Below are 27,483 nucleotides of genomic sequence, written 5' to 3' on the forward strand. Positions count from 1 at the left end.
TTTTCTGCCTCCTAAATTGTCTATTTTTATTTATTTTATTAAATTTATAAATTTTTCTAAGAGAGTGAAACTCATTTTTCACAGAAACAAGAGACACAATGGAAAGTTTCAGTTCCCCTGAAGGTACTGGGTAGGGCTTAAAGACTGACTAGCAAAGAAATCAAAGAATTTAAAGGTGTGGATACAGCAAGGCAAAATTGACTGGAACATGTGGAGAAAGAGATAAAGAGAACTCCAGTGAGGGATTTTTCGCAACTTCTGTAACACAGAAGGAGCAGCACCTGCCAAAACGGAAAGTTCAAGGCAAGATAATCTGGGATATTGGAGCACTCAGTGAAAACAACCCCTAGAAATTACATTTTTATGACTCTCCAGGACAATAAAATATTATTATTGAAAGAGGCAGAGCCATGCAAATTATTTACGGGAAATGTGCTGGTTTTGTGCTAGCTAAGAAGCCCATTTTAATGAATATGTATAAATACGATGGATAAATACCCCCTGACAAAGTCCCCCTGACCTGCAGGACCAGGACAGATCCACTGTGAGTCCGAGCTGATCAAGAATTCCGGCTTTGTGATCCCTCCAGTTCTGTCCGGGAGTTCACTCCGGCTCATTTCGGTATCAGGGGCCGGGGGGACACTGGAGACACTTCGGGGGTACAGGGGACTGTGGGATTGGGGTTGAGCTCCTGGGAGTACACAGGAAGAGTCACAGGACATGACTGGGTGCTCATGCGGTGCTCTGAGGGAAAGTGAGGAGGGGTGTGGGGTGGTGGGAGTGGGATTGGGGTCATGGGGGGCTGTGGGAGACACTGGAGGATAATGGATGGTGCCCGGATTTGGATTGAGGTCCAGGGGTGACATTGAAGAAATTGGGGACTGGGAGTGGGATTGGGGTCTGGGGATGGGTGGAGGGGGACACTGGGGGGCTCAGGAAGTGACCCCAGGATTTGGGTTGGGATCCCAGGGGGCTCAGGGGACTTTTAATCATGGGAGTAGGATTTGGCTTCTGGGGGTTCCAGGAGGACATGGGACTGTGGGATTCGGGTCCCTGGTGGAGTGGGGAATACTGGGGAGGCCTAAGTAACCCCAGGATTGGGGATCAGGGAGCCAGACATGTCCCAGGTCTCCTGGCCTGGAGTGCCTCCTTTCCCTCTGGGTTGACCCCACTCCCCTCCCCAGACCCTCACTTAGGAACCCTCCCCACATCCTCTCAGTGTCCCCTCTGTGTCCCCCAGTGTCCCACACTGCTCTTGCTGGCCTCTCTCATCCATGGCCTCCCTGGTTCACACCCTGGTACTGCTGGCAATGGTCATGGCCACCATGGCAATCAAGGTGACACCCCAGCAAAAATCCACTTCCACACCGAACTGCCGTCCTGCCATGACCAAGCTGTTGCCGGCCCTCAACCACTCTGAGTTCCAGCAGAACCCTCTGTTCGCCCGGGTCTGGGTGAAGGCTGCGGCTGAGTGGCAGAGGCGGGGGGCCCCTGAGTCCCCTCTGTCCCCAGAGCAGGCCATTGCTGTCATTGCCTACACAATGAAGGACATGTATAAGGAGTTCAATGCTGCTGTGCACGCGGCTGGACAATCCCACCAGGAATACCGGGACAACTTTCCCTTCAAAACACTGCATGTCCTGCTGACCCAGGCAGTGGACAGGCTGGGGGCCTATCAGAACACGGCATGTCAGAACTTTCTCCAGAAGGTGTGTGGGGTCCCATTTGAGGCACAACGTGGTGACATTGTCCAGTTTGGTGAACTCGCATCAATGTTGATAAATGAAACAACTGGGAACTGCTCCGGGAAAGAGACGTTGCTCCAGGTGTATACCTGCCAGGGTGTGAATATAAGCTTTTACTCTGACATGTTGCTAAACTGGGGGGTGCTGATCTCACCCTTTGAGATCTTTGAGGTCACCCAAGTCACTGAGACAGGGGACGAGACAGTGATCCAGCTCCACACCACTGGGACCTTCAGGACCATCAACTGTGATAATCTGCCAGGTGACACCACAGGGGACAGCCCGAGGGGAAGGGGAAACCCTCTCTGGGTATCGGGACACCCATGACAGGGCACAGGGGACACAATGACACTCACTGTGGTTGGGGGACGGGAGCACTCACTGAGAGTGTGGGAACAGGGACACCCCGTGCTGGGGACACCCATTGAGGGCATGGGGACTGGAGCAACCATGACAGGGCAAAGGGATTGGGGCACCCTTATCGGGGAGGGGACAGGGACACCCCTACCATGGGAGGACAGGACAGGAACAGAGATAGGAACAAGGAAGCCCGTGTTCCAAACCTGTTCCTCCCTGCCAAAGGTAGTGCTGTGGAGGTGGGCCCGGTGTGCTGGACATGGGTGGGCTGGGACCCCCCATGTCACTCCCTGAACCCCTGGCACTCCCTGTCACCCTCTGTCACCTCCATGGCACCCCCTGACTCCCCTTGACCTCTGTCACTCCCAAGCCCACCATGACCCCCATGACCTCCTTGGCCCCTGTATCCCCCCATGTCCCCCCAATGCCCTGTCACCTCATTGCCTCCATCTCTTCTGTCACCTCTAACCTCCCATTATGGCCATCCCTGTCCCCCTCACTCCCCCTGATGCCCCGTCATGGTCCCCCTGACCCTCCTCTTTGTATGGCAGGTGGGAGTGTCTCCCTGGCCCCCTTCCACCTCGGAGGACTTCTCCTGGCCAACATAGTGCTTGCAGTGGTCACCGGGATCCTCTGAGCCACAAGACCACCAATGTCACTGAGGGCACTGTCATCGTTGTGGCCACCAGAATCCCCAAGACCACCAGGATCCTCACAGAAATGGCACCACCAGGGCTACCAAGGCCACCACTGCCACTCTGGCCACCACGGTCACTATAACCACCAAGGCCTCTGTGACCACCATCATCACCAAGACCCTTGAACCACAAGGCTACCACAGCCACCGTGACCACTGTGGCCACCAAGGCCAGTGTGCAAAGCCATTCTATTCAAAATTCCTTCAAAAGAATTCCATTAAAAATTTTTTACAAAGCCAGAAAAAACAGACAATTCTTAAGCAGGGCTCAAGGTCACTCCCCACACCAACACTCATCGGAATGTCTCATTATCTCAACCTCACTCAGGATTATTGGGGAGCCTGCCCTTCCCGAGGGAGGAACCTCACACACATTTGATTCCAGGCAGGAATATGGGAGAGGAATCTTTTGGGGTTGGTGACTGGGGCTGGGTTTGGCCAAGTTTAGCACCAGTGCCATCCCGTGGCTGGGGGGGACCTGCAGGAGCAGCTCTGGAGAAGGACCTGGGTGTGCTGGTGGGTGACCAGTGGAGCTGGCTGTGTGGTGTGGGGCCAGGAGGAATTCAGGGGCCATTGGGAATAGTGGGGTCAGGAGGTCAGGGAGTGACTGTGCCCCTCTGCCCTGCCCAGTGAGGCTCCAGTGCTGTGTCCAGTTGTGCCCAGAGCTGTGTCCAGCTCTGTCCTGTGCCGTGTCCAGTTCTGGGCTGCTCTGGACCCAATCCAGTGCTCAGGGACGATGCTGCCTGAGCTGGGAGGTTGGGCCAGGTGCCTACTCTGGGTCCTTCCAGCCTGACCCGCTCTGGGATTTGGGGATTCTGGCAGTTGTGTTTCGGTAATTGCCCACTGGAGGGCAGCAGCGAGCAGGGTTAAACAGCACCACTGCGCATGCGCTGCCCCCTCAGTTGCAGTACCCGGTGTCACCACCAGGCGGCAGCACGAGCTGGTGGCGCTGCAGAGCCCCGCCCTGCCCCATCCCGGCCCCGCGTGTCCAACGGGAGCCTCCCCTGGCACAGCCTGAGGCCGTTTCCCCTTGTCCTGTCCCTTGTTGGTGGGAAGGAGAGAGGAGAGGGAACAGAGGGGGATGGAGGGAGGGACGGAGAGGGAAGGAAGGTGAAATGAGGGCGGATGGTAGGGACAGGGGAATGGGACAACAGGGGAATGGGAAGTGAGGCAGGAAGGAGGGGGGAAGTGGGGAAAAAGGATCAGGAGAAGGGGAACGAGGAAGGCACGGAGGGACAAAGGGCAGAGGGGATAGAGGGTGGCAGTGAGGGACGGGAGGGAGGGAAAGGCGCCCACCCGGCCCCGCTCTCCGCCGGGGGTTATCGGAGCACTGCCACAGCTGTAAGGGGAGGGAAGAATCTGTGAGGGGTGAGAACAAGCTGTGACGGGAGGGAAGAAATTGTAAGGAGAGGGAAGTAGTCCCCTTCTCTGCAGTCTGTGCCCTGGGTCTGTGTGTCCCAGGGGCTCACCAGGCAGTGTAGTGTTGGCAGCCGTGGCAGAACTGTGCTGTGTGCCATGTGCCACATCCAGCTCTGCCCGGTGCCATGTCCAGCTCTTCACTCCTCAGGACAGGAGGGACATGGAGGTTCTGGAGCAGGTCCAGCAGAGGCTGTGAGGATGATGAGGGCACTGGAGCATCTCTCTCACCAGGCAAGGCTGCAGGAGCTGGGGCTCTTCAGCCTCAAGAGGAGACACAGCTGACAGGGGACCTCACCCCTGTGTATATGATGCCTTAGGATTGAGCTTTTATCTTTTTCGTGTCCTCTATTGTTTAGTTAGAACTCCACAGCCTGACAGCTGCTGTTCTCCCTTTTTATTGAGAAAAAAAAATTCCTCTCTAGGCCAAAACTCAGGATCACTCAAGGTCTCAGGCCCTGAAAAGTATAAAAAAAGTAAATAAGGCTGTTAGCAAACTGCAGTAATATGATTTCATTACTATATGAATAGTAATAGAATATGAATAGGATATGAAGCTTCAACTGGAGGATTAACCCCTCATATGTAAACAGACAAACCAATAACTGTGAAAAACTTGTGACCATTGTCCATCTTGGGTGTAGCCTCTCAGAGGCTTCTGCCTTCCAGGTGTGTCCATTGAAGGCTTTTAATAAATCCCTGCTTTCATTCTCATAATCATGTCTGGGCTCTGTTCCAGGCAGCCACTCCAAGGCATCCTATAAATATACAATTACACTGCACTTCCCTGGGCCTCAGCCAATGGGGAAAGGAAGAGGGCAAGGTGAGGCTGAGAGTTTGGGATAAAAGGAGGCTGCGTCCTGTGAAACCTCGAGAGAGAAACTCCACAGGGGTTTCACAGAGGGGAAACTCTGAAATTTCATTGAAATAAAGTTTCAAAACTGCTGTATGGACACTTTGCTCTCCATAGAGTGGCTTTTCACCACACATAGAAGGTGCTGGGAAGAGCAGAAAGCCTGACTTAAAGAATGATAAAAAGATGTCAAAGTATTTCCACAAGACAATATATGTGGCTCAAACCAGTGGAGAAAGAGTTAAAGGAAACTCCAGTGTGATTTTTTACAAGTTCTCTAATACAGAAAGAGCAGCACTGGCCAAAACCAAAATTTGGAGGGGAGGCCACCTGAGATATTGGGGCACTCTGTGAAAATACCCACTCAGATCCCTGTTTAGGAACTCTCCAGGACAAGAAAAGCATTTCCTGAGAGAGGCAGGGCCAAGCAATAGTTATGGGTTAACACAACTTGGTTTTTAGTTCAAGAGGAAACATTTCCCTATAAGCACCTGTTAATTTTCGGTGGAAAGGACAGAGACCTGTCAGAGACCAATTTTTAAATGCTGACACCTCATCTAACCACGGAGGAAGCAGTATGTGCATTTGTGAATACACGTATAAGGTTCAGATGAGGCTGAGAACTTCCTTTTCTCTCCGTCCTCAGAAGAGGTAAGGTGGCAGCCCAGCTTCTGCCGGGGTCAGGCAGGGCCGGCCAGACCCAGCCCGGCCAAGCCTTTCCTGGTGGGTTTTGGGCAGGGGGAGGGGAGGAGAATATGTTCTGTCCCAGCCCAGATGGGGTTTCCAGAGGCTGTTAAAACAGTCTGCTGCTAAGCTGTGGGGGCTAAGCCCTCCCAAGTCTTCTGGTCACTCCTGGGCAGAGGAAAAGGGTGGGGAGGAGAAGGCCAGATGAGGGAGAGATCTGTGCAGCTGAGAGCAAAAAGTGGCTCCGCAGACGGGCAAGGGGCCCCCCAGCAGCCAGAACCACAAAATTTTGGCCCAACTTTGGTGTAGCCTGGCTGTACCATCTTCAGCTATCACGTCCACTGCAGGCCTGGGAGATGTCAACTTTTTCATGCCACATGAGACTTATTAAAAGCACTGGGCATTCTGTGAGTGAGAACAGACAAAGTGACTGAACCGTAAGGAGACACTGCATGAGACGGAGGTCAGTGAAGAGAGAGTAAAAGTCTTAGTTTGGGGGTGATTTAGAAGTTGCCTAGTTTGGGCTGGATTTCTGTTAGCAGGCCATGAGAATGGACTAAACTTTCCCTGGATCATATAGAATGCTTTTAGGGGGATGCAGAGTTCTGGTCATAGCCATGGACTGATAGAATTGAGATTGAATGGAGAAGTTTGAACAGAGGAAGACAAAGACAAAGTGATATGAAGCCCTTTGCTCCCAGGGAAAAAGAGATCCCTGTTTCTTGAGAAGAAGATGATTTTGCAGATAGAAGAAGGGAGCCTTTGTTTTACACTAGAAGAGGCACCCATAGACAGTACGCTAAAAGAGGCAGATGTGGCCCATATGCAGTTGTGGGAAAAAGGTGCTAATGGCAGGGGCCTCACAGTTTGCAGAGTTTCTGGGCAGCTGCAGATTTGTGACATGGGAGCCACCAGAGAACTGTTTTCTTGTTGGGATGTCTCCATGGGAGTTTCTGAGAGAGGCTCCTCTACATAAAAACGGCTGAAATATTATTTTAGAGTGGTGAAATGGACTGAAAATCCCAGATTTTTTCTCTTTATGTTGTCAGTGGTAAAAGGGAACATTTGTGGGTGAAGCGGAACTGTTTTGAAAGTTTCATTTTGATTCTCATTGTTTTCTGTTAGTGTTTGTTAATGAATCCATTTTTACAACTTTTATTATTTGGGCCTGCTTTGCTCTCCTCCTAATCCTATCTCAAAATAGGAAAAGGTGCATTAGAGATGCATAAGATGATGCATTAGAGCAAATTATTTCCAAGGAGAGAGCTGCATCTGTATTAGCTAGGAGGCTCATTTTAATGAATATTTCCAATTAGTATGGATAAATGCCCTGTGGCCAAGTCCCCCTGACGTGCAGGACCAGGCGAGGTCTGCTGTGAGTCCGAGCTGATCAAGAATTCCGGCTTTGTGATCCCTCCAGTTCTGTCTGGGAGTTCACTCTGGCCCATTTCGGTATCGGGGGCTTGGGGGACACTGGGGACACTGGGGAGAGGACAGGGGACTGTGGGATTGGAATTGTGCTCCTGGGGGGACTCTGGGGGAGTCATAGAAATGGGGTCATGGGATGCTCTGCGGGAAAGTGAGGGGGGGACATGTAATAGCGGTAGTGGTATTGGGTTCATGGAGGAGATTTAAGACTTGGGGGCGACAGGAGCTGTTTTCCAGATTTGGGTTGAGGTCCTGGGTGATACTGCAGAAACTGGGGACTGGGAGTGGGATTGGGGTCTGGGGACAAGTGAAGGGGGACACTGTGGGGTTCAGGAAATGATCCCAGAATTTGTAACAGGGTCCTGGGGATGCTGAGGAGACTTTTAATCATTGGAGGATTGAGATCCTGGGGAGGCCAGGAGGACATGGCACTGTAAGATTGGGGTCCCTTTGGGGCTGTGGGCTGGGGAGGCATAAGTAACCCCAGGATTGGGGATCAGGAAGCCCAGACATGTCCAGGGGTCTCCCAGTCAGGAGTGCCTCCCTTTGCCCTGGGCTGACCCCACTGCTCTCCCCAGTCCCTCCCTGATGAACCCTCCCCATGTCTCCTCTGTTTCTCCCAGTGTCCCCCAGTGTCTTCTCCTTTTCTCCTTTGTGTCCCCCAGTGTCCCACACTGCTGCTGGTGGCCTCTGTCCTCCATGGCCCCCCTGGCTCACACGCTGGCACTTCTGGCAATCACCATGGCTACCTTGGCCCCCGTGGTGTTTCCCCTGGACATGGCCCTGAACTCCTTCGATGACCAGTACCAGGGCTGTGGCCCTGCCATGATGGCGGCATTTCCGGCCCTCAACCACTCCGAGTTCCAGAAGAATCCTGTCTTTGCCTGGCTCTGGCCTGTGGCTGTGGCTGAGTGGCAGAAGCAGGGGTCCCCTCTGTCCCCTCTGGCATCTCAAGACCAGGCCATTGCCATCATGGCTTACATGATGGATGTCTGCCTACAAAGCCTGTTTAATGTTGCCATGCACAATGCCGGTCGCTCCCCCCAGGAATACCGGGACAATTTCCACTTTAAAACGCTGCATTTCCTGCTGACCGACGCCCTGGCCACACTGAAGGACACACAGAAAGGGCAGTGTCTGGATGTGTTCCGTAAGGAGTGCGGGGTCAGGATTGAGGCAAACCGTGGTGACACCATTCGGTGTGGTCAATTCACAACAATGTCTCTGAGTGAACCAACTGTCGCGTGCTCAGTGGAGACGGTGTTCCAGGTGCACACATGCCACGGTGTGGATATAGGCTTATTCTCCAAATATCCAGAAAACAAGGAGGTGCTGATCCCACCCTATGAGACCTTTGAGGTCATCCAAGTCACTCAGGAAGGGAACAAGTCACAGATCCGGCTGCGCTCCACCGGGACCTTCAGCAAATACAACTGCGAGTGGCTGAAAGGTGAAGCCACACGGGACAGACTGGGGGGATGGGGACACCAGCTGTGGCCATGGGGACACCCCTGATAAGGCACAGGGGTCATGATAGCACTCATTAAGGATGGGGCACAGAGGCAGGGATGCCAAGTGTGTGAGGGGGGTGACAAGAACACCAAGTGCTAGGGACAAGCACAGAGATACCTAGTGCTGGAGACACCAAGTCTGGGGACAGCCATTGTGGGCATGGGAACTGGAGTAACCATGACAGGGCAAAAGGATTTGGACCCTAATATCTAGGAAGGAACAGGGACAGGGACAGGGACAGGGACAGGGACAGGGACAGGAACAGGGACAGGGACAGGGACTGAGACAGGGACACCCCCATTCCCTTCATGCCCCTGTCCCTCCTTTCCAAAGGCAGCGTTGTGGCAACTGGCCCTGTGTCCTGGTCATGGATGGCCTGGGTCCCCCATGGCATTCCCTGAACCCCTGGTACCCCCTGGCACACCCTACTGAACCCCCTGACTCCCCATGACCTCTTTCACCCGTAAGCCCACCATGACCCCCCTGACCTCTCTGGCCCCAGTTCCTGCCCAAGCCTGTCCCGACACCCTGTCATCTATCACCTCATGTCCCCCATCTGTCCTGACACCCTTAACCCCCTAAACCCCTATTCTGGCCACACTAACTCCCATGGTCCCCCAGACGCTCCTCTTTGTCCCCCAGGTGGGAGCATCTCCACAGCCCCATTCCACCTTGGAGGACTCCTCCTGGCCACCAGAGCCCTGGCAGTGGCCACCAGGATCCTCTGAGCCACAAGGTCACCAATGTCACCAAGGTCACTGTGGTCACTGTGGCACCCATGGCTACCAAGGCCACTGTGACCACCATCATCATCAAGACTCCCTGAGCCACAAGGCTACCACAGCCACTGTGACCACTGTGGTAACCAAGGTCATTGTGCAAAACCATTCAATGAAATAATTCTATCTAAACAATGTCATTAAAGAATTCTGTCAAAACCAGCAAAAAGAGACAATTCCTAAGTAGGGGTCCAGGTCACTCCCCACACCAACACTTGTGGGAGTGTCTTTTCTCTCAGCCTCATGCAGGATCCTTGAGGCACCTCCCCTTCTGAGGGAGGAAACTCACACACATTTCATTCCAGTCAGGAATATGAGAGAGGAATCTCTGTCTGAGAGGGGACTGGACATGACCAGGGTCAGCTGATGAATGGCCAGGCCCAGCTGTGGTGCTTCATCCTCCCTTGTCAATTTGGGCTTGGTGATTTGGGCTGCTTTTAGCCCAACTCAGCACCAAAATCAGCACAGGACCCCTCTCCATGCAGCCCCGATGGGCACAAATGGGGCACTGTCCCTTGGCCACATTGCAGGGACAGCATCCTGCCACCTCCTGCACTTCAGGGGGACCTGAAAGCCTGGAAATTGGGAGGTTCCAATGGGCAAGGGCAGGTCCTGTCCATGGTCCCCCAGGGCCAGTCCCAGCTGGGTGGACCTACTGGATCAGCTCTGGGGAAGGATCTGGGGGTGCTGGTGGGTGACCAGTGGAGCTGAACTGTAGCCTGGGGCTAGGAGAGGTCCAGCGGGCATTCAAAGGTATGGGGCCAGGAGGTCAGGGAGTGATAGGGTTCCCTTTATCCTGCCCAAGGAAGCTCATTGGGAGTGCTGTGTCCAGTTCTGCCCTGCACTGTGTCCAGCTCTTTCCTGTGCCATGTCCAGTTCTGGGCTGCTCTGGACCCAATCCAGTGCTCAGGGATGATGCTGCCTGAGCTGGGAGGTTGGGCCAGGTGCTCACTCTGGGTCCTTCTAGCCTGACCCACTATGGGATTTGAGAATTCTGGAAGTTGTGGTTCAGGAGTTGACCACCAGAAGGAAGCAGCAAACACAGTTAAACAGTGGCACGGCGCATGCGCCACTTCCAGCTGCAATTCCAGGTGCCACCACCTGGTGGCAGCATGAGCTGGTGGCGCTGCCGAGCACCTGCCCCAGCCCAGCCTCTGCAGTGGTTTGAGATGGAGCCACCTTAAAGCCTATCCAGTGCCAGCCCTGCCATGGGCAGGGACATCTTCCCCTGGCCCACCATGCTCCAGGGTCCCCAACCTGGCTTTGGACATGGGCAGGGACCAGGACGCCACAGATTCTGTGGGCAACCTGTGCCAGTGCCTCACCGTCCTCACGGGGAAGGATTCCTCTCAATATCCCATCTGACCCTGCCCTCTGACAGTGGGAAGCCATTCTTCCTGTCCTGTCCCTCCATGCACTTGTCCAAAGTTCCCTCCTCTCCTGGAGCTCCTTTGGCCAGGAAGGGGCTTTGATATGTCCCTGAATTGCTCTCCAGGTTGAACATCCACAGCTGTCTCCACAGCAGAGGGGCTTCACCCCTCAAAGCCTCTGCGGCTTCCTCTGGACTCATTCTAGCAGCTCCAGATCTTCACTGTGCTGGAGCCCAGAGCTGGCAGAGTGATCCCAGTGGGATTACATCAGAGCTTACCCCACCCTCATCCCTGAACCAACATGCCACAGAGAGCATGCTAAGGACTCTAGTGGCTCACTCTCCTTCTCCAAAGAGGAAAATGTCCAACGGCAGTGGAGCAAGGCTTTTGGCCCACTGGCAAGGCCCAGTGTTCTGGGCCTTTGGCAGCCAAGATGGCTGCCTTCCTGCCAGTGTAATTTCCTGTTCTGGATGTGCAGGAACTGGAAGAGACTGGATAAGAGGAGATGGGACCTGCACCAGGAAGGGACTTCCCGATGAAGGGGGGGGTCCCAACATGGGAGTGGTACTCAGCGGAAGGGTGGAACCTGTCACAGGGGAGGGACCTGACGCAAAGGTGGAAAACAAGAAGGACAACAGAAATGAAGTCAAAATGGCAGTTCCCCTTGAGAGGAGGATGCCATTTTGTTTGGAGTAGGGAAGAGGGATAGGATTGAAAGATGGTGGAACGTGAGTGAGGATAGAACTCAGGATGTGTTGTGCGGGCCCATCCTGAGAACAGGGGAGAAGGGGGTGGGAGATGGCAGAAGGTTGATAGTACTTCTGTGCCCTATCGCTGTTTCCATCTCCCGACCCTTCCTGAAGGGACAAAGGGTTAGTCAAGTGAGGGGCATATGTACTGGGAAAGAGAACTTCCATTTGGAATATTTAAAAGGGCCCCATAAACTGAAAAAAAAGTGCTGGTAAAACTTAAACAATTAATTAACTAAACTTCCCATATGTAATGATCCTCCCTCTCAGATTGGTACTTTCCTTACCCACATACACGTCTCCTTAAAGCCTGGGAGTTCCCACTCTCTGTGGCTGTTCTTAAGGGAAAGGGATCCTTATCCCACAGGACACTAAAACATAACAAAGAACAAAAATGTCTGAATCCAGGGCGGCTTCCCCACCAACTTAAACTCAAGAACTCTGGTGGGTCCAAGTGGTCCAGAAGGTGTCTTATGGGGTCATCTGCACTGAGTCAGTCCTCCATACCCTTGGAGGGTGTTGCCTCTTCTATTGGCAAGAAACTTAATCAAACTTAAGCCCTGCCTCACAGTCCTGCCCAGTGCCATGTCCAGCTCTGCCCAGTGCTGTCTCCAACTCTTTCCAGTGCCATGTTGATTTCTGCCTAGTGCCATGTCCAGTTCTTTCCAGTGCTATGTCCAGCTCTGCCCAGTGCCATTTCCAACTTTGCACTGCTCAGAGCATGGAGGTCCTGGAGCAGGTCCAGCAGAGGCTCTGAGGGTGATGGACTGGAGCATCTCTGTCACCAGACAAGGCTGCAGGAGCTGGGGCTCTTCAGCCTCAAGAGAAGATACAGCTGACAGGGAGCCTCACCCCTGTGGATAAGATGCCTTAGCATTTTGTTGTTCTGTTTTTCAGATCCTGTAATGTTTAGCATGGATTTAGAACTCCACAGCCTGTCACCTGCTGTTCTCCCATTTTATTCAGACAAAACAGTTCCTCTCTAGGCCCGAGACTGAAGGACACCTCACTGTCTCAGGCCCCGAAAAGTATAAACAAAAGTGAGTTTAGGCATTATCAAACTGGGGGAATATGACTTCATTCTCTGAAGTTATTATTGGAGGATTAACCCCTGATATGTAAATAGATCAAATCTAGACTTGTATGAAAAGCTCCAGATAATTGTCCATCTTGAGTGAAGCCTCTCAGAGGCTTCTGCCTTCCAGGTGTGTCCATTGAAGGCTTTGAATAAATCCCTGCTTTCATTCTCATAATCGTGTCTGGGCTCTGTTCCAGGCAGCCACTCCAAGGCATCCTGTAAATATACAAATACACTGCACCTTCCCTGAGCCTCAGCCAATGGGGAAAGGAAGAAGGGGAAGGTGTGGCTGAGAGTTTGGGATAAAAGGAGGCTGCGTCCTGTGAAACCTCGAGACAGAAACCCCACGGGGGTCGGGCTGTAGAAAATCTGTCCCTGTATTCGAATACAGATTAAAAACTGCTGTGTGGACACTTGTCTCTCCATAGAGTGGCTTTTCATCACATGCTGAAGGTACTCTGTAGAGCTTAAAGCCTGACTAAAAGAATGATAAAAGAATGGAAAATATTTCCACAGGATGAAAATTCTGGCTTAAACCAGTGGAGAAACAGTTAAAGGAAACTCCAGTGTGGTTTTTTACAAGTTCTCTAAGATAGAATGTGCAGCGCCTTCTGAAACCAAAAGTTTGAAGGGAGATCATCTGAGATATTGAGGCAGTCAGTGAAAATAACCACTCAGATCCCTGTTTAGGAACTCTCCAGGACAAGAAGAGGATTTCTGGAGAGAGGCAGGGCCATGCAAATGTTATGGGTTAACACAACTTGGTTATTAGCTAAAGAAGAATCAGTTTTCTATAAGCACCTGTTAATTTTCTGTGGGAAGGACAGACACCTATCGAAGGCCAATTGTTAGATACTGACACCTCATATAGCCACGGAGGAAGCTGTATGAGCCTTTGTGAATACACGTATAAGGTTGAGATGAGGTTGACAACTTCCTTTTCTCTCCGTCCTCAGAAGAGGTAAGGTGGCAGCCCAGCTTCTGCCGGGGTCAGGCAGGGCCGGCCAGACCCAGCCCGGCCAAGCCTTTCCTGGTGGGTTTTGGGCAGGGAGAGGGGAGGAGAATATGTTCTGTCCCAGCCTGGATGGGGTTTCCAGAAGCTGTTAAAACATCCTGCTGCTAAGCTGTGGGGGCTGAGCCCTCCCAAGTCTTCTGGTCACTCCTGGGCAGAGGAAAAGGGTGGGGAGGAGAAGGCCAGATGAGGGAGAGATCTGTGCAGCTGAGAGCAAAAAGTGGCTCCCCAGCAGCCAGAACCCCGAGATCTTGGCCCAGCTTTGGAGCAGCCTGGCCGTACCATCTTCAGCTATCACGTCCACTGCAGGCCTGGGAGATTTCAACTATTTTCATGCCAGATGAGACTTATTAAAAGCACTGGGCATTCTGTGAGTGACAACAGACAAAGTGACTGAACCGTAAGGAGACACTGCATGAGACGGAGGTCAGTGAAGTGAGAGTAAAAGTCTTAGTTTGGGTGTGATTGAGGAGTTGCCTAGTTTGGGCTGGATTTCTGTTACCAGGCCATGAGAATGGACTAAACTTACCCGAGAACATTTAGAATGCTTTTAGGGGGATGCAGAGTTCTAGTCAGAGCCATGGACTGATAGAATTGAGATTGAATGGAGAAGTTTGAACAGAGGAAGATAAAGACAAAGTGATATGAAGCCCTTTGCTCCCAGGGAAAAAGAGACCTCTGTTTCTTGAGAAGAAGATGATTTTGCAGATAGAAAAGGGAACCTTTGTTTTACACTATAAGAGGCAGCCATAAACAGTACCCTAAAAGAAGAAGATGTGGCCCATATGCAGTTGTGGGAAAAAGGTGCTAATGGCAGGGGCCTCACAATTTGCAGAGTTTCTGGGCGGCTGCAGATTTGTGACATGGGAGCCACCAGAGAACTGTTTTCTTGTTGGGATGTCTCCATGGGAGTTTCTGAGAGAAGGTCTTCTACATAAGAACGGCTGATATATTATTTTAGAGTGGTGAAATGGACTGAAAATCCCAGATTTTTTCTCTTTATGTTGTCAGTGGTAAAAGGGAACATTTGTGGGTGAAGCGGAACTGTTTTGAAAGTTTCATTTTGATTCTCATTGTTTTCTGTTAGTGTTTGTTAATGAATCCATTTTTACAACTTTTATTATTTGGGCCTGCTTTGCTCTCCACCTAATCCTATCTCACAGTAGGAAAAGGTGCATTAGAGATGCATAAGCTGATGCATTAGAGCAAATTATTTCTAAGAAAAGTGCTGCATCTGTATTAGCTAGGAGGCCCATTTTAATGAATATTTCCAATTAGTATGGATAAATGCCCTGTGGCCAAGTCCCCCTGACGTGCAGGACCAGGCGAGGTCTGCTGTGAGTCCGAGCTGATCAAGAATTCCGGCTTTGTGATCCCTCCAGTTCTGTCTGGGAGTTCACTCCGGCCCATTTCGGTATCAGGGGCTTGGGGGACACTGGGGACACTGGGGAGAGGACAGGGGACTGTGGGATTGGGATTGTGCTACTGGGGGAACCCTGGGGGAGTCACAGAAATGGGGTCATGGGGTCCTCTGTGGGGAAGTGAGGGGGGGACATGTAATAGCGGGAGTGGTATTGGGGTCATGGAGGGGCTTTAAGACATGGGGGGAGCAGGGGGTCTTTTCCAGATTTGGGTTGAGGTCTTGGGTGATACTGCAGAAATTGGGGACTGGGAGTGGGATTGGGGTCTGGGGACGAGTGAAGGGGGACACTGTGGGGTTCAGGAAATGATCCCAGAATTTGGAGCAGGGTCCATGGGGTGCTGAGGAGGCTTTTAATCATTGGAGGAGTGAGCTTCTGGGGGGGCCAGGAGGACATGGGACTGTGGGATTTGGGTCCTTTGGGGTTGGGGGCTGGGGAGGCATAAGTAACCCCAGGATTGGGGATCAGGGACCCCAGACATGTCCGGGGTTCTCCTGACCAGGAGTGCTTCCCTTTGCCCTGGGCTGAATCAACTTCCCTCCCCAGTCCCTCATTGCGGAACCCACCCCTTGTCTCCTCTGTGTCCCGCAGTGTCCCCCACTGCTCCTGGTGGCCTCTGTACTCCATGGCCCCCCTGGCTCACACTCTGGCACTGCTGGCAATGACCGTGGCCACTGGAGCCATCAAGGTGAAGCCCCTGGACATTTCCCAGAACTCTTTTGATGACCAGTACCAGGGCTGTGGCCCTGCCATGACCGCGACGTTGCCGGCCCTCAACTACTCTGAGTTCCAGAAGAATCCTTTCTTTGCCTGGGCCTGGACTGAGGCTGTGGCTGAGTGGCAGAGGAGGGGGTCCCCTGTGTCCCCTCTGGCATCCCCAGACCAAGCCATTGCCATCATGGCCTTCATGACATATAGCTGCCTACGGACCATATTCACTCTTTCCATGCGCGTGGCCGGGCGCTCACCCCAGGAATACCGGGACAATTTCCACTACAAAACGCTGCATTTCCTGCTGACCGACGCCCTGGCCACGCTGAGGGGCACACAGAAAAGAAAGTGTCTGGATGTGTTGTATCGGGATTGCGGGGTCCTGTTTCAGGCGCAGCATGGCAACACCATCCGGTTCAGTCAATTCACAGCAATGTCTCTGAGCAAACCAACTGAGGGGTGTACAGTGGAGACAGTGTTCCAGGTGCACACATGCCATGGTGTGGATATAGGCTTATTCTCCAAATATCCAGAAAACAAGGAGGTGCTGATCCCACCCTTTGAGACCTTTGAGGTCACCCAAGTCACTCAGGAAGGGAACAAGTCACAGATCTGGCTCCGCTCCACCGGGACCTTCAGCAAATACAACTGCGAGTGGCTGAAAGGTGAAACCACAGGGGACAGACTGGGGGGCATGGGGACACCCACTGTGGCCATGGGGACACCCCTGATAAGGCACAGGGGACATGATGACACTCACTAAGGATGGGTCACAGAGACAGGGATGCCAAGTGTGTGAGGGGGGTGACAAGAACACCAAGTGCTAGGGACAAGCACAGAGATACCCAGTGCTGGAGACACCAAGTCTGGGGACAGCCATTGTGGGCATGGGGTCTGGAGTAGTCATGACATGGCACCAGGATTTGGACCCCAACATCTGGGAGAGGACAGGGACAGGGACAGGGACAGGACAGGGACATGGATGCCCCCTTTTCCTTCATGTCCCTGTCAATCTCCTTGCAAAAGTCAGTACTGTGGGGACAGGCCCTGTGTGCTGGACATGGGTGGGCCGGGACCCCCCATGGCATTCCCTGAACCCCTGGCACCCCCATGGCACCCCCTTACTCTCCCTGACCCTTATAACCCATAAGCCCACGATGATGCCCCAGACCTCCATGACCCCTGTACCCCCCCATATTCCCCCTCAACACCTGGTCACCTTTTATCTCATAACCCTCATCTGTCCTGTAACCCCTAACTCCTCATTATTGCCACCCAGTCCCCGTCTTTTTCATTCATGGTCCCTAAGACCCTCCTCTTTGTTCTCCAGGTGGGACCATCTCCATGGCCCCCTTCCACCTCGGAGGACTCGTCCTGGCCACCACAGCCTTGGCAATGGCCACTGAGGTCCTCTGAGACATGAGGTCACCAATGTCACCAAGGTCATTGTGGTCACTGTGGACACCACAGCCACTCTGGCCACCATGGTCACTAGAACCACCAAGGCCACTGTGACCACCATCATCACCAAGACTCCTTGAGCCACAAGGCTACCACAGCCACTGCGACCACAGTGGCCACCAAGGCCGTTGTGCAAAGTCATTCTATTAAATGATTCTATCAAACCAATTCCATTAAAGAATTCTGTCAATACCTGCAAAAAGAGACAATTCTTAAGCAGGGCTCGATGTGACTCATCACACCAACACTCGTGGGAACGTCTCTTTCTCTCAACCTCGTGCAAGATCCTTGGGGAGCCTCTCATATCGGAGGAAGGAACCTCACACATATTTCATTCCAAGCAGGAATATGGGAGAGGAATCACTTGAGAGTGTTGATTTAGACTGGTTTTAGCCCAATTTAGTGCCAGTGCCATCCCCTGGCTGTGGGGGACCTGTCAGAGCAGCTTTGAAGAAGGACGTGAGGGGCCTGGTGGGTGACCAGTGGAGCTGCCCATGTGGCCTGGGGCCATAGGAGATACAGGGGACATCAGGAAGATCAGAGCCAGGAGGTCAGGGAGGGATTGTGACCCCCTGCCCTGCCCAGTGAGACTCATCGGGACTGCTGTGTCCAGTATGCCCAGTGCTACTTCTACCCAGTGCCATGACCCACTCTGTTCAGTGATGTGTCCAGCTCTGTCCAGCACCGTATCCAGTACTGGGCTGCTCTAAACCCAATCCAGTGCCCAGGGATGATGCTACCTGAGCTGGGAGGCTGCGCTAGATGCCCGCGCTGGGTTCTTCTGGGATTTGTGGATTCTGGGAGTTGTGGCTTGGGAATTGTCCACCGGAGGGCAGCAGCGAGCAGGGTTAAACAGTGGCACTGTGTATGCGCCGCCCCCGGCTGCAGTTCTGGGTGCCTCCAGGAGGTGGCAGCACGAGCTGGTGGCACTGTTGAACACCCACCCTGCCCCATCCCGGCCCTGGGACCCTGCAATCACTTGGGTTGGAGCCACTTTAAAGCCAATCCTGTGCCAGCCCTGCCATGGGCAGGGACATCTTCCCCTGAGCCACGCTGCTCCAGGGCCCCCCAACCTGACCTTGGACATGGGCAGGGACCGGGCAGCCACAGCTCCTCTGGGCAACCTGTGCCAGTGCCTCACCATCCTCACAGAGAAGGATTCCTCTCAATATCCCATCTGACCCTGCCCTCTGAGAGTGGGAAGCCATTCTTCTTGTCCTGTCCCTCCATGCCCTTGTCCCAAGTCCCTCCTCCTGTTCTGGAGCCTCTTTTAGTCAGGAAGGGGCTTTGATATGTCCCTGGATCACTCTCCAGGCTGAACACACCCAGCTGTCTCCACAGCAGAGGGGCTTCACCCCTCGAAGTCTCTCCATGGCTTCCTCTGGACCCGCTCCAGCAGCTCCACATCTTCTCTGTGCTGGAGCCCAGAGCTGGCAGAGTGATCCCAGTGGGAATGTCTCACGGTGGGAAGGGCTCAGTGCTTGTCCCACTCCCATCACAGAACCAACACCCCACATGGAATATATGGGCTCCAGTGTCTCACTCTCTTTCTCCAAAGAGGAAACATGCCCAACAACACTTGAGCAAGGCTTTTGGCTGACCATCAAGACCTCGTGTCCTAGGTCTTTGGCCACCAAGACGGCCGCCTTCTGGCAAGTGTCATTTCCAGTTCTAAATGTGCAGGAACTGGAAGGGACTGAACCTGAGGAGGCGGGACCTGCACTAGGAAGGGACTTTCTGATGAAGGGGGAAGGTCCCAACATGGGGGTTGTACTCAGTGGAGGGGTGAAATCCATCGCAGTGGAGGGACCTGAAGCAAAGGTGCAAAACAAGAACTACGTCGAGAATTAACTCAAAATGGTGATTCCCCTTGAGGGGCGGATGTCATTTTGTGTGGAGTAGGGATGAGGGATAGGATCAAAAGATGATGGAATGTGGGTGAGGACAGAGCTCAGGATGGGTTTTCTGGGCCCATCCTGAGTAGGGGACAGAAGGGGACAGGAGATGGCAGGAGGTCAGTGGCACTTCTGCGCCCTTTGGCTGTTTCCATCTCCCAGCCACCCCTCTGAAGGGAAAAAGGGTTAGGAATGCAGGTAGGGTAGAATACAAATTGGAAAAGAGAACTTCAAATTGGAATATTTAAATGGGCCACACAAACTTCTGGTTATTGTGGTTAAAACAATTGTGGTTAAAACAATTGTGGTTAAAAGAATTGTGGTTAAACCTTAAAGAGTTATTAAACTAAACTTCCCGTATGAAATTATTCACCCTCTAAAATGACAATTTCCCTTACCCGCATCTATATGTCTCCTTTCAGCCTGGGAGATCACATTTCTGATGGCTGTCCCTGATGGCAAGGGATCTCCCACTCACAGGACAGTAAAATGTAAAACAACACAAGAACGCCTGGATCCATGGTGTCTTCCTTGCCAACACAAACTCAGGAGCTCTGACAGGTCCAAGCGGTCCAGAAGGTGTCTTGTGGGGTCGTCAGCACTGAGTCAGTCCTGCATCCCCTCTGAGGATGTGGGCCCTCCCGTTGGCAAGAAGCTGAAAAAAAGTTAACTTCTGCTTCACAGTTCTGCCCAGTGCCATGCCCACCTCTGCCCAGTGCCATGTCCAGTTCTTCCCAGGGCCATGTCCACTTCTACCCAGTGCTGTGCCCAGTTCTGCCCAGTGCCATGTCCAGCTCTGTGCTCCTCAGCACAGCAGAAACGTGGAGATCCTGCAGCAGGTCCTCCACAGGTTGTGAGGATGATGAAGGCACTGGAGCATCTCTCTCACCAGACAAGTCTGCAAGATCTGGGGCTGTGCAGCCTCAAGAGGAGACACAGCCAACAGGAGACCTCATCCCTGTGTATATGTTATCTTAGAATTTCCCTTTTATCATTTTCAGATCCTGCACTGCTTTAGTGTGAATATCTAGAACTCCCCAGCCATTCAGCTGCTGTTCTCCCATTTTATCCTGGCAAAGCAATTCCTCTCTAGGCTGAAACTCAAGGACATCCCACTGTCTTATTCTCCAAAAAGTAAAATAAAAATGATTTGTGGCCTTAGCACACGGAGGGAATATGACTTCATTACCTGAAGCTGCCATTGGAGGATTAACCTCTGATATGTAAACAGACCAAACCTATGACTGTATGAAAAGCTCCTGACCATTGTTTGTCCTGGGTGTAGCCTCTCAGAGGCTTCTGCCTGCCCAAGGAGTGTCTATTGAAGGCTTTGAATAAAATACCCACTTTTTTTCTTGTAATCACGTCGAGCTTCTTTACCAGGCATCCACTCCAAGGCATCCTATAAATGTATGAATATACTGCACCTTCCCTTTGCCTCAGCCAATGGGGAAAGGAGGAGGGCAACATGCAGCCAAAAGTTTAGGATAAAAAGAGGCTAGGTCCTCCAAAACCGCGAGAGAGCAAATCCACGGACGTGTGGCTGTGGAAACCCTATGGCTTTATTCAAATAAAGTTTCAAAACTGCTGTGTGGACACTTGACTTTCCATAGAGTGGCTTTCACCACACAATGAAGGTGCTGGGTAGAGCTTAAAGCCTGACTTTAAGAATGTTAAAAAGACGTAAAAGTATTTCCACAGGACAATAATTGTTGCCCGAACCCGTGGAGAAAGAGCAAAAATGAAACTCCAGTGTGGTTTTTGACAAGTTCTCTAAGACAGAAGAAGCAGAGCCTGCCAAAACCAAAAGTTTGAGGAGAGGTCATCTGAGATATTGAGGCAGTGAGTGAAAATACTCACTCTAATCCCTGTTTAGGAACACCCCAGGACAAGAGCATTTCCTAAGAGGGGCAGGGCCATGCAAATGTTATGGGTTAACACCATCTGATTTTTAGTTGAAGAAGAAACAGTTTTCTATAAGCACCTGTGGAAAGGACAGAGACCTGTCAGAGGCCAATTGTCAGATACTGACACTTCATATAACCACAGAGGAAACTGTATGAGCCTTTGTGAACACGCATCTAAAGTTGAGATGAGGCTGAGAACTTCCTTTTCCCTCCGTCCTCAGAAGAGGTAAGGTGGCAGCCCAGCTTCTGCCGGGGTCAGGCAGGGCCAGCCAGACCCAGCCCGGCCAAGCCTTTCCTGGTGGGTTTTGGGCAGGGGGAGGGGAGGAGAATATGTTCTGTCCCAGCCCAGATGGGGTTTCCAGCAGCTGTTAAAACATCCTGCCATCATCAAAATATCCCATCCTGGGAGAGGGATTGGTGTCTGTGTGGGGGGACAAGGGTGACCCTGGGGGACCCCAGGCCCTGGGTCAGGGTCCTGATGGGCAGGGGGTCACTGGGAGGGGTACAAGGGACTGGAGAGGGATTGGGATAACAGAGTCACTGGCAAATACCAGGAAAGAGGCGACACAGAACTCTGGGAGTGGGATTGGTGTGCAGGAGGACACTGGGAATTTTTGGGAGGGGGTCAGGAAGTGACTCCAGGATTTGAGTCAAGGTCCTACCGGGGGTGGAGAAGACACTATGAGGAGGGTATACATCAGGCTGTGAAAGTGGGATTTGGGTTCTGGGGGTGTGGGGGACATCGGCAGGCTCCAGAACTGACCCCAGGATTTGGGATCAGGCCCCAGCACATGTCCAGGGGTCTCCTGGCAGGGGCAGCCCCCTCCCCCCGCTTACCCTATTCTCCCTCCCCAGCCCTTCATCAGGGAAGCCACCCCATGTCCCTCTGTGTCCCACAGCATCCCCTGCGTGCCATCAGTGTCCTCTGAGGCCACTCAGTGTTCCCTCAGTATGCCCTGGTGTTCCCCAGTGTCTTCCCTGTGTCACACACTGTGTCCCCTGTGTCCACTCTGTGTCCCCCAGTGTCCCACACTGGTCCCGTGGCCTCTCTTCTCCATGGCCCCCCTGACTCACACCCTGGCACTGCTGGCAATGGCCGTGGCCACCGTGGCCATCAAGGTGGTGCCCTTGGACATGGCCAAGAACTCCTTCGATGACCAGTACCTGGAATGTAGCGAAAACTTGTCGAAGAATTTGCCAGAACTCCAGGCTTCTGACTTTAGCAAGAATGATGAGTTTGCCAAGAACTGGAAAACTGCCACTGCTCAGTGGCAGAAGCAGGGGTCTGTTAGAAACTCTCTTACCCAAGACCAGGCCATCGCCCTCATGGCCTACACCATGAACACGATGACCCTGTACAAGCAGTTCAATGACGCTGTGCGCGAGGCTGGAAGCTCCAGCTGGAAATACCAGAATGAATTCCACTTCAAATCCCTGCATTTCCTGCTGACCAGCGCTCTCCAGACACTGGGACACCCAAAGAATTGTAAGAATGTGTTCCGGGGGGTGAAGAATTACCATTTTGATGCGAAGCAAGATGATGAAGTCCGCTTTGGGCAATTTGCATCAACATCGCTGAACGAAAAGGTGGCCCAGGATTTTGGGCAGGACACGATGTTCAAGGTGTACACGTGTCACGGAGTGGACATCCAGAGATTCTCCATGTATCCAAGCCAGAAGGAGGTGCTGATCCCACCCTTTGAGACATTCAAGGTCATTGGTGTCAATAAGGAAGGGAACACGATGCACATTGAACTTCGCTCCAATAGGAATTTCAGCAACTACGACTGCGAGTGGCTGAAAGGTAACACCATGGGGATAATGTGGGGGTATTGTGGACATTCAGTGAGAGGTGCGGATAAGGACACACAGTTCTGACACACCCATGGCCCAAAAGGGACAGTGACACTTTCTGTGGGAGGGAGACAGGACACCCAGTGCTGGGGACAAGGACAGGGACAGCCACTGGTGGGCACAGAGGATGGGTGAATTGCACACCCAGTGCCAGGTGAGGGGGACAGGGACATCCAGTACTGGGGAACACCCACTGGGTTTGCAGGGACAATGCCACCCATGGCTGGGCACAGGAGACAGGGAACAATTTATGGCCTCCTCTGATCCCCAAAACATTAGGGTCCCCCGCTCACCCCTTTCCCACTCCTCATTGCCCTCCTGATGCCCTCAGACCCCTTACCATTATGGTCCCCCTGACGCCATTCTTTATGTTCCCAGGTGGGAGCCAACCCAGGATCTACCTCCACTTTGGGGGGTTTCTTCTGGCCACTGTGGCCATGGCACTGCTCATTGGAGCCCTCTGAGCCACGAGGCCACCAAGCTCACTGTGGTCTCAGAGGCCACTTTGGCCACCATGACCACAAATGCCACCAGGACCTGCGCAGAAATGAGGCTACCAAGGCTACCAAGACCTCTGTGGACACTATGGTCATTTTGGCCTCTGTGACCACTGTGGCCATTGATGCCACTGTGGCCACTGTGGCCCCTATGACCAGTCTGGGCATTGGAAGCACCATGGTCACCATGGCCATTGTGGCCACTGCAACTACTGAGGCAATGTTGGCCACCGTGGCTGCCAAGGTGACTAAGGTCACCATGGCCACCACAGCCAGGGTGGCCATCGTAGTCACTGTAACAAGGGGTCCGTCCTGGGGAAGGCCCTCCGAGAGCTTCCCAGGAGGGAGTGGCACAAAGCCAGCAGGACCAGTGAGGACAAGGCTGGAGCTGCCAGGACAGCACGGACAGCAGAGTTTGGACAGCACCTGGGGCCGGTTGGGCACTTCCCAACAGAAGCGTTTGGGCTGCCATTTTCATGGCCACCTCCTAAAGCTTGTTGGCTGCCTCACCTGGTATATTCAAAAAAATTGCTGCTTGCTTGCTTGGAGTGGGAAAAAATTGCTGCTTGCTTCCCTGGAGTATTAAAAATGTATCAAGATTTGATCCTTGCTCACGTGGCATATCAAAAGTTTATCAAAATTTTCTGCTTGCTTGCCTGATGTATCCGCTACAGCGCTTTTAATGCATTTCCTGCAGGGTGCCTCATTTCCTAAAATAAAGCAGTTCCTGGTGATTTATTAATGCAAATTTAAAGCTTTATTTTTCAAACCTCAGTTTTCAGAGAGGCAATGGAGAAATGTTCTTCCCTCTTTCCTCTGTGCTGCCTTTTCACAGCAGCCCCTCAGGATGGACCTGGAGGGGCTGGAGCATGTCCAGGGAAGGGATGGAGCTGGGAAAGGGTCTGGAGCACCTGGAGTAGCTGAAGAAGTTGGGGAGGGGGATGCAGCTGGGGCTGCTCAGAGCAATTAGAAAAGAATGAGCAATCAGTTCAGAGCCAAATCCAAATTTCCTGATTTGAGGCAAGGCAACAGGACGAGCGTAGGGAGGAAAAGAACAATGAAAGAACAAAAAAAAAGGACCAAAAATAAAATACAGAAAAGAGGACAGAGGCACCACCACACATTCATTTATTTAAAAACCTGATGTTTCATCAGGAAACTCTTTTTTCTTTCAAATCAGGGGATTATTCCTCTTCAGCCCACACATCTCCTGAACTCGCCGTGCCGTTGTGGTTCAGGAATTGCCCACCGGAGGGCAGCAGCGAGCAGGGTTAAACAGCAGCACTGCGCATGCGCCGCCCCCAGCTGCAGTTCCGGGTGTCACCACCAGGCGGCAGCACGAGCTGGTGGCGCTGCCGAGCGCCCGCCCCGCCCCATCCCGGCCCCGGGGCTCTGCAATGGTTTGGGATGGAGCCACCTTAAAGCCCGTCCTGTGTCAGCCCAGCCATGGGCAGGGACATCTTCCCCTGGGCCAGGCTGCTCCAGGAACCCCCCAGTCTGGCCTTGGACACGGGCAGGGACCGGACAGCCACAGCACCTCTGGGCAACCTGTGCCAGGGCTTCACCACCCTCACAGGGAAGGATTGTATTGGAAAGATGGGTGGTGATGTCTTTGACACACAACTCAGTAGGTTGCAGTCTTAAAGAGAAATGGTTCTCCATCATCTCAAAATGGGTGTTGATGTTTCTACAGACAAGAAGTTTGTCACAGCACCCTCAAATTTGGATCAGAAAGTTCGAACTCCTGAATCTTTAGTAATAGGAGAAATGGGTCCCCACAAAGTGTGTTGTATAACCCAGACAGCCTGAACTTCTGAACTCTGGGGGAGAATGGTTCATGAGCAATATGGTGTATTTGGCTTGGGAAGGCTGCACCTTCCCAGCAGCCCCATTCAGCTGATGGGGAAAGGAAGAGGGCAACGTGTGGCTGAGAGTTTAGGATAAATGGAGGCCGCATCCTCCAAAACCAAGAGAGAGAAACCCCACAAGGCTATGGCTGTGGAAACTCTGTCACTTTATTTAAATAAAGTTTCAAGGCTCTTTTGTGGTCACATTGACTTTTCAGAGTGCGGCTTTTCAGAACATGCTGAGGTTGAGCTGAAAGCCTGACCTAAAGAATGATAAAACGACGTAAAAGTATTTCCACAGGACAATAATTGTTGCCCAAACCCGTGGAGAAAGAGTGAAACTGAAACTACAGTGTGGTTTTTGACAAGTTCTCTAAGACAGAAGAAGCAGAGCCTGCCGAAACCGAAAGTTTGAGGGGCGGTCATCTGAGATATTGAGGCACTGCATGAAAATACCCACTCTAATCCCTGTTTAGGAACTCTCCAGGACAAGAAGAGCATTTTCTAAGAGAGGCAGGGCCATGCAAATGTTATGGGTTAACACAACTTGGTTATTAGCTAAAGAAGAAACAGTTTTTTATAAGCACCTGGTAATTTTCTGTGGGAAGGACAGACACCTATCGAAGGCCAATTGTTAGATACTGACGCTTCATATGACCACAGAGAAAGCTGTATGAGCCTTTGTGAATACACATCTAAAGTTGACATGAGGCTGAGAACTTCCTTTTCCCTCCATCCTCAGAAGAGGTAAAGTGGCAGCCCAGCTTCTGCAGGGGTCAGGCAGGGCCGGCCAGACCCAGCCCAGCCAAGCCTTTCCTGGGGAGTCTTGGGCAGGGGAAGGGGAGGAAAACATCTTCTGTCCACTGGCCAGTCCCTCCCTGAGGAACCCTCCCCATGTGCCCTCTGTGTCCCCTCTGCATACGCCAATGTCCCACACTGCTCCCAGTGGCCTCTGTCCTCCATGGCTCTTCTGGCTCACGCCCTGGCACTGCTGGCAATGACCGTGGCCACTGTGGCCATTGAGGTGGTGCCCCTGGACACAGCCCAGGACTCATTTGATGACCAGTACCAGGGCTGTAGCCCTGCCATGTCCGTGGTATTACTGGTCCTCAATCGTTCTGAGTTCCAGAAGAATCCTGACTTTGCCCAGATCTGGCCTAAGGCCACAGCCAGGTGGCAGATTAAGGGGTCCTCTGTATCCCCTCTGACATCCCCAGACTTGGCCATTGCTGTCATGGCCTACACAATGCCAGACATGTATGAGGACTTCAAGGTGGCTGTGCGTGTGGCTGTGCGCTCCCTCCAGGAATACCGAAAGAGCATTTCCTTCTGACCATGGCCCTGGGGACACTGAGGCACAGTCAGAACGCGCAGTGTCATTAGGTGTCTTGGCTTCTGCGTGACACTCATTTCAAGGTGCAGTATGGCCAGAAGGTCCAGTTTGGTCAATTCACATCAATGTTGCTGAGCAATAAGACTTTTCATGGATTTGGTAGAGGGGCTATATTTCAGGTGTACACGTGCCATGGTGTGGACATCCAGCAGTTCTCCATCTATCTATGGGAGGAGGAGGTGCTGATCCTGCCCTTTGAGACCTTTGAGGTCACCCAGGTCATCTGAGATGGGAATACGGCATGGATTTGGCTCCGCTCCATTAGGACGTTCAGCAAATACAACTGCGAATGGCTGTAAGGTGAGACCACAGGGGACAGCCTGTGGGGATGGGGACACCCACTGTGACCATGTGGACACCCCTGATATGGCAGAGGGGACACAATGATACTCACAGGGATGGGGGATAGGGACACCCACTTTGTGTTTGTAGGGAGAAGGATGCCGTGTTTGAAGTCACCCATTGTGGGCACAGGGCAGGAACGCCCAGGAATGGGCACAGGGTTTAGGATGCCCACATCAGGGAGGGGACAGGGAAACCTCCTGCCATTGGAGTACAGGGACAGGGAAGCCCCTGTTCCAATCCTGTCCCTGTCTGCCAAAGGCAGTGCTGTGGGGACTGGCCCTGTGTGCTGGACGTGGGTGGGCTGTGTCAGAGTCTGTCCAAGGATGTGATATGCCTCACGACTGTCTCCAATGACTGAGGACTGAGACCCCAGACTCTGAAAGGAGCCCTGGCCTGGCTGAGGTGGAATGTTTGCCAAGTCTTGGAGGACTGGTATGCATCTCCCTGAGAACGGAGTGCAAGAACAATGGAA

At 52.6% G+C, this 27,483-nt stretch overlaps 6 protein-coding genes and 1 pseudogene across 6 annotated transcripts in view; 5 read left to right on the forward strand and 2 right to left on the reverse strand.

The window, feature by feature from the left end:
- LOC136372596 (NAD(P)(+)--arginine ADP-ribosyltransferase 2-like) overlaps window positions 1-2,767 on the forward strand; it is a 29,054-nt gene extending 26,287 nt beyond the window's left edge. The window contains exon 2 of the mRNA XM_066337277.1: window positions 2,654-2,767. Coding sequence (XP_066193374.1) covers window positions 2,654-2,739 — 86 coding nt within the window. The 3' untranslated portion in view covers window positions 2,740-2,767. The remainder of the gene's footprint in view (window positions 1-2,653) is intronic.
- The window catches only part of LOC136372600 (NAD(P)(+)--arginine ADP-ribosyltransferase 2-like), a 188,934-nt gene that overhangs the window by 101,595 nt on the left and 59,856 nt on the right, over window positions 1-27,483 (reverse strand). The window lies entirely within an intron of this gene.
- LOC136372775 (NAD(P)(+)--arginine ADP-ribosyltransferase 2-like) overlaps window positions 1-27,483 on the reverse strand; it is a 104,370-nt gene that overhangs the window by 32,015 nt on the left and 44,872 nt on the right. The window lies entirely within an intron of this gene.
- On the forward strand, window positions 473-9,601 carry LOC136372582 (NAD(P)(+)--arginine ADP-ribosyltransferase 1-like). The gene is made up of 3 exons (XM_066337250.1): window positions 473-621; window positions 7,846-8,630; window positions 9,335-9,601. Exons 2-3 carry the CDS (start codon window positions 7,880-7,882, stop codon window positions 9,418-9,420), a joined length of 837 nt encoding a protein of 278 aa, XP_066193347.1. The 5' UTR covers window positions 473-621; window positions 7,846-7,879; the 3' UTR covers window positions 9,421-9,601.
- LOC136372588 (erythroblast NAD(P)(+)--arginine ADP-ribosyltransferase-like) lies at window positions 14,934-17,408 on the forward strand. Its single transcript, XM_066337264.1, has 3 exons — window positions 14,934-15,094; window positions 15,693-16,477; window positions 17,143-17,408. The coding sequence occupies exons 2-3, from the start codon at window positions 15,727-15,729 to the stop codon at window positions 17,226-17,228; spliced, it is 837 nt and encodes a 278-aa protein (XP_066193361.1). The 5' UTR covers window positions 14,934-15,094; window positions 15,693-15,726; the 3' UTR covers window positions 17,229-17,408.
- On the forward strand, window positions 22,122-23,393 carry LOC136375560 (erythroblast NAD(P)(+)--arginine ADP-ribosyltransferase-like). Its single transcript, XM_066341138.1, has 2 exons — window positions 22,122-22,879; window positions 23,308-23,393. Exons 1-2 carry the CDS (start codon window positions 22,132-22,134, stop codon window positions 23,391-23,393), a joined length of 834 nt encoding a protein of 277 aa, XP_066197235.1. The 5' UTR covers window positions 22,122-22,131.
- Window positions 26,235-26,965, forward strand: LOC136375313 (erythroblast NAD(P)(+)--arginine ADP-ribosyltransferase-like; annotated as a pseudogene).

This window comes from Sylvia atricapilla, chromosome 1, assembly GCF_009819655.1.
Source record: "Sylvia atricapilla isolate bSylAtr1 chromosome 1, bSylAtr1.pri, whole genome shotgun sequence".
In the NCBI taxonomy this organism is placed as follows: Eukaryota; Metazoa; Chordata; class Aves; order Passeriformes; family Sylviidae; genus Sylvia; species Sylvia atricapilla.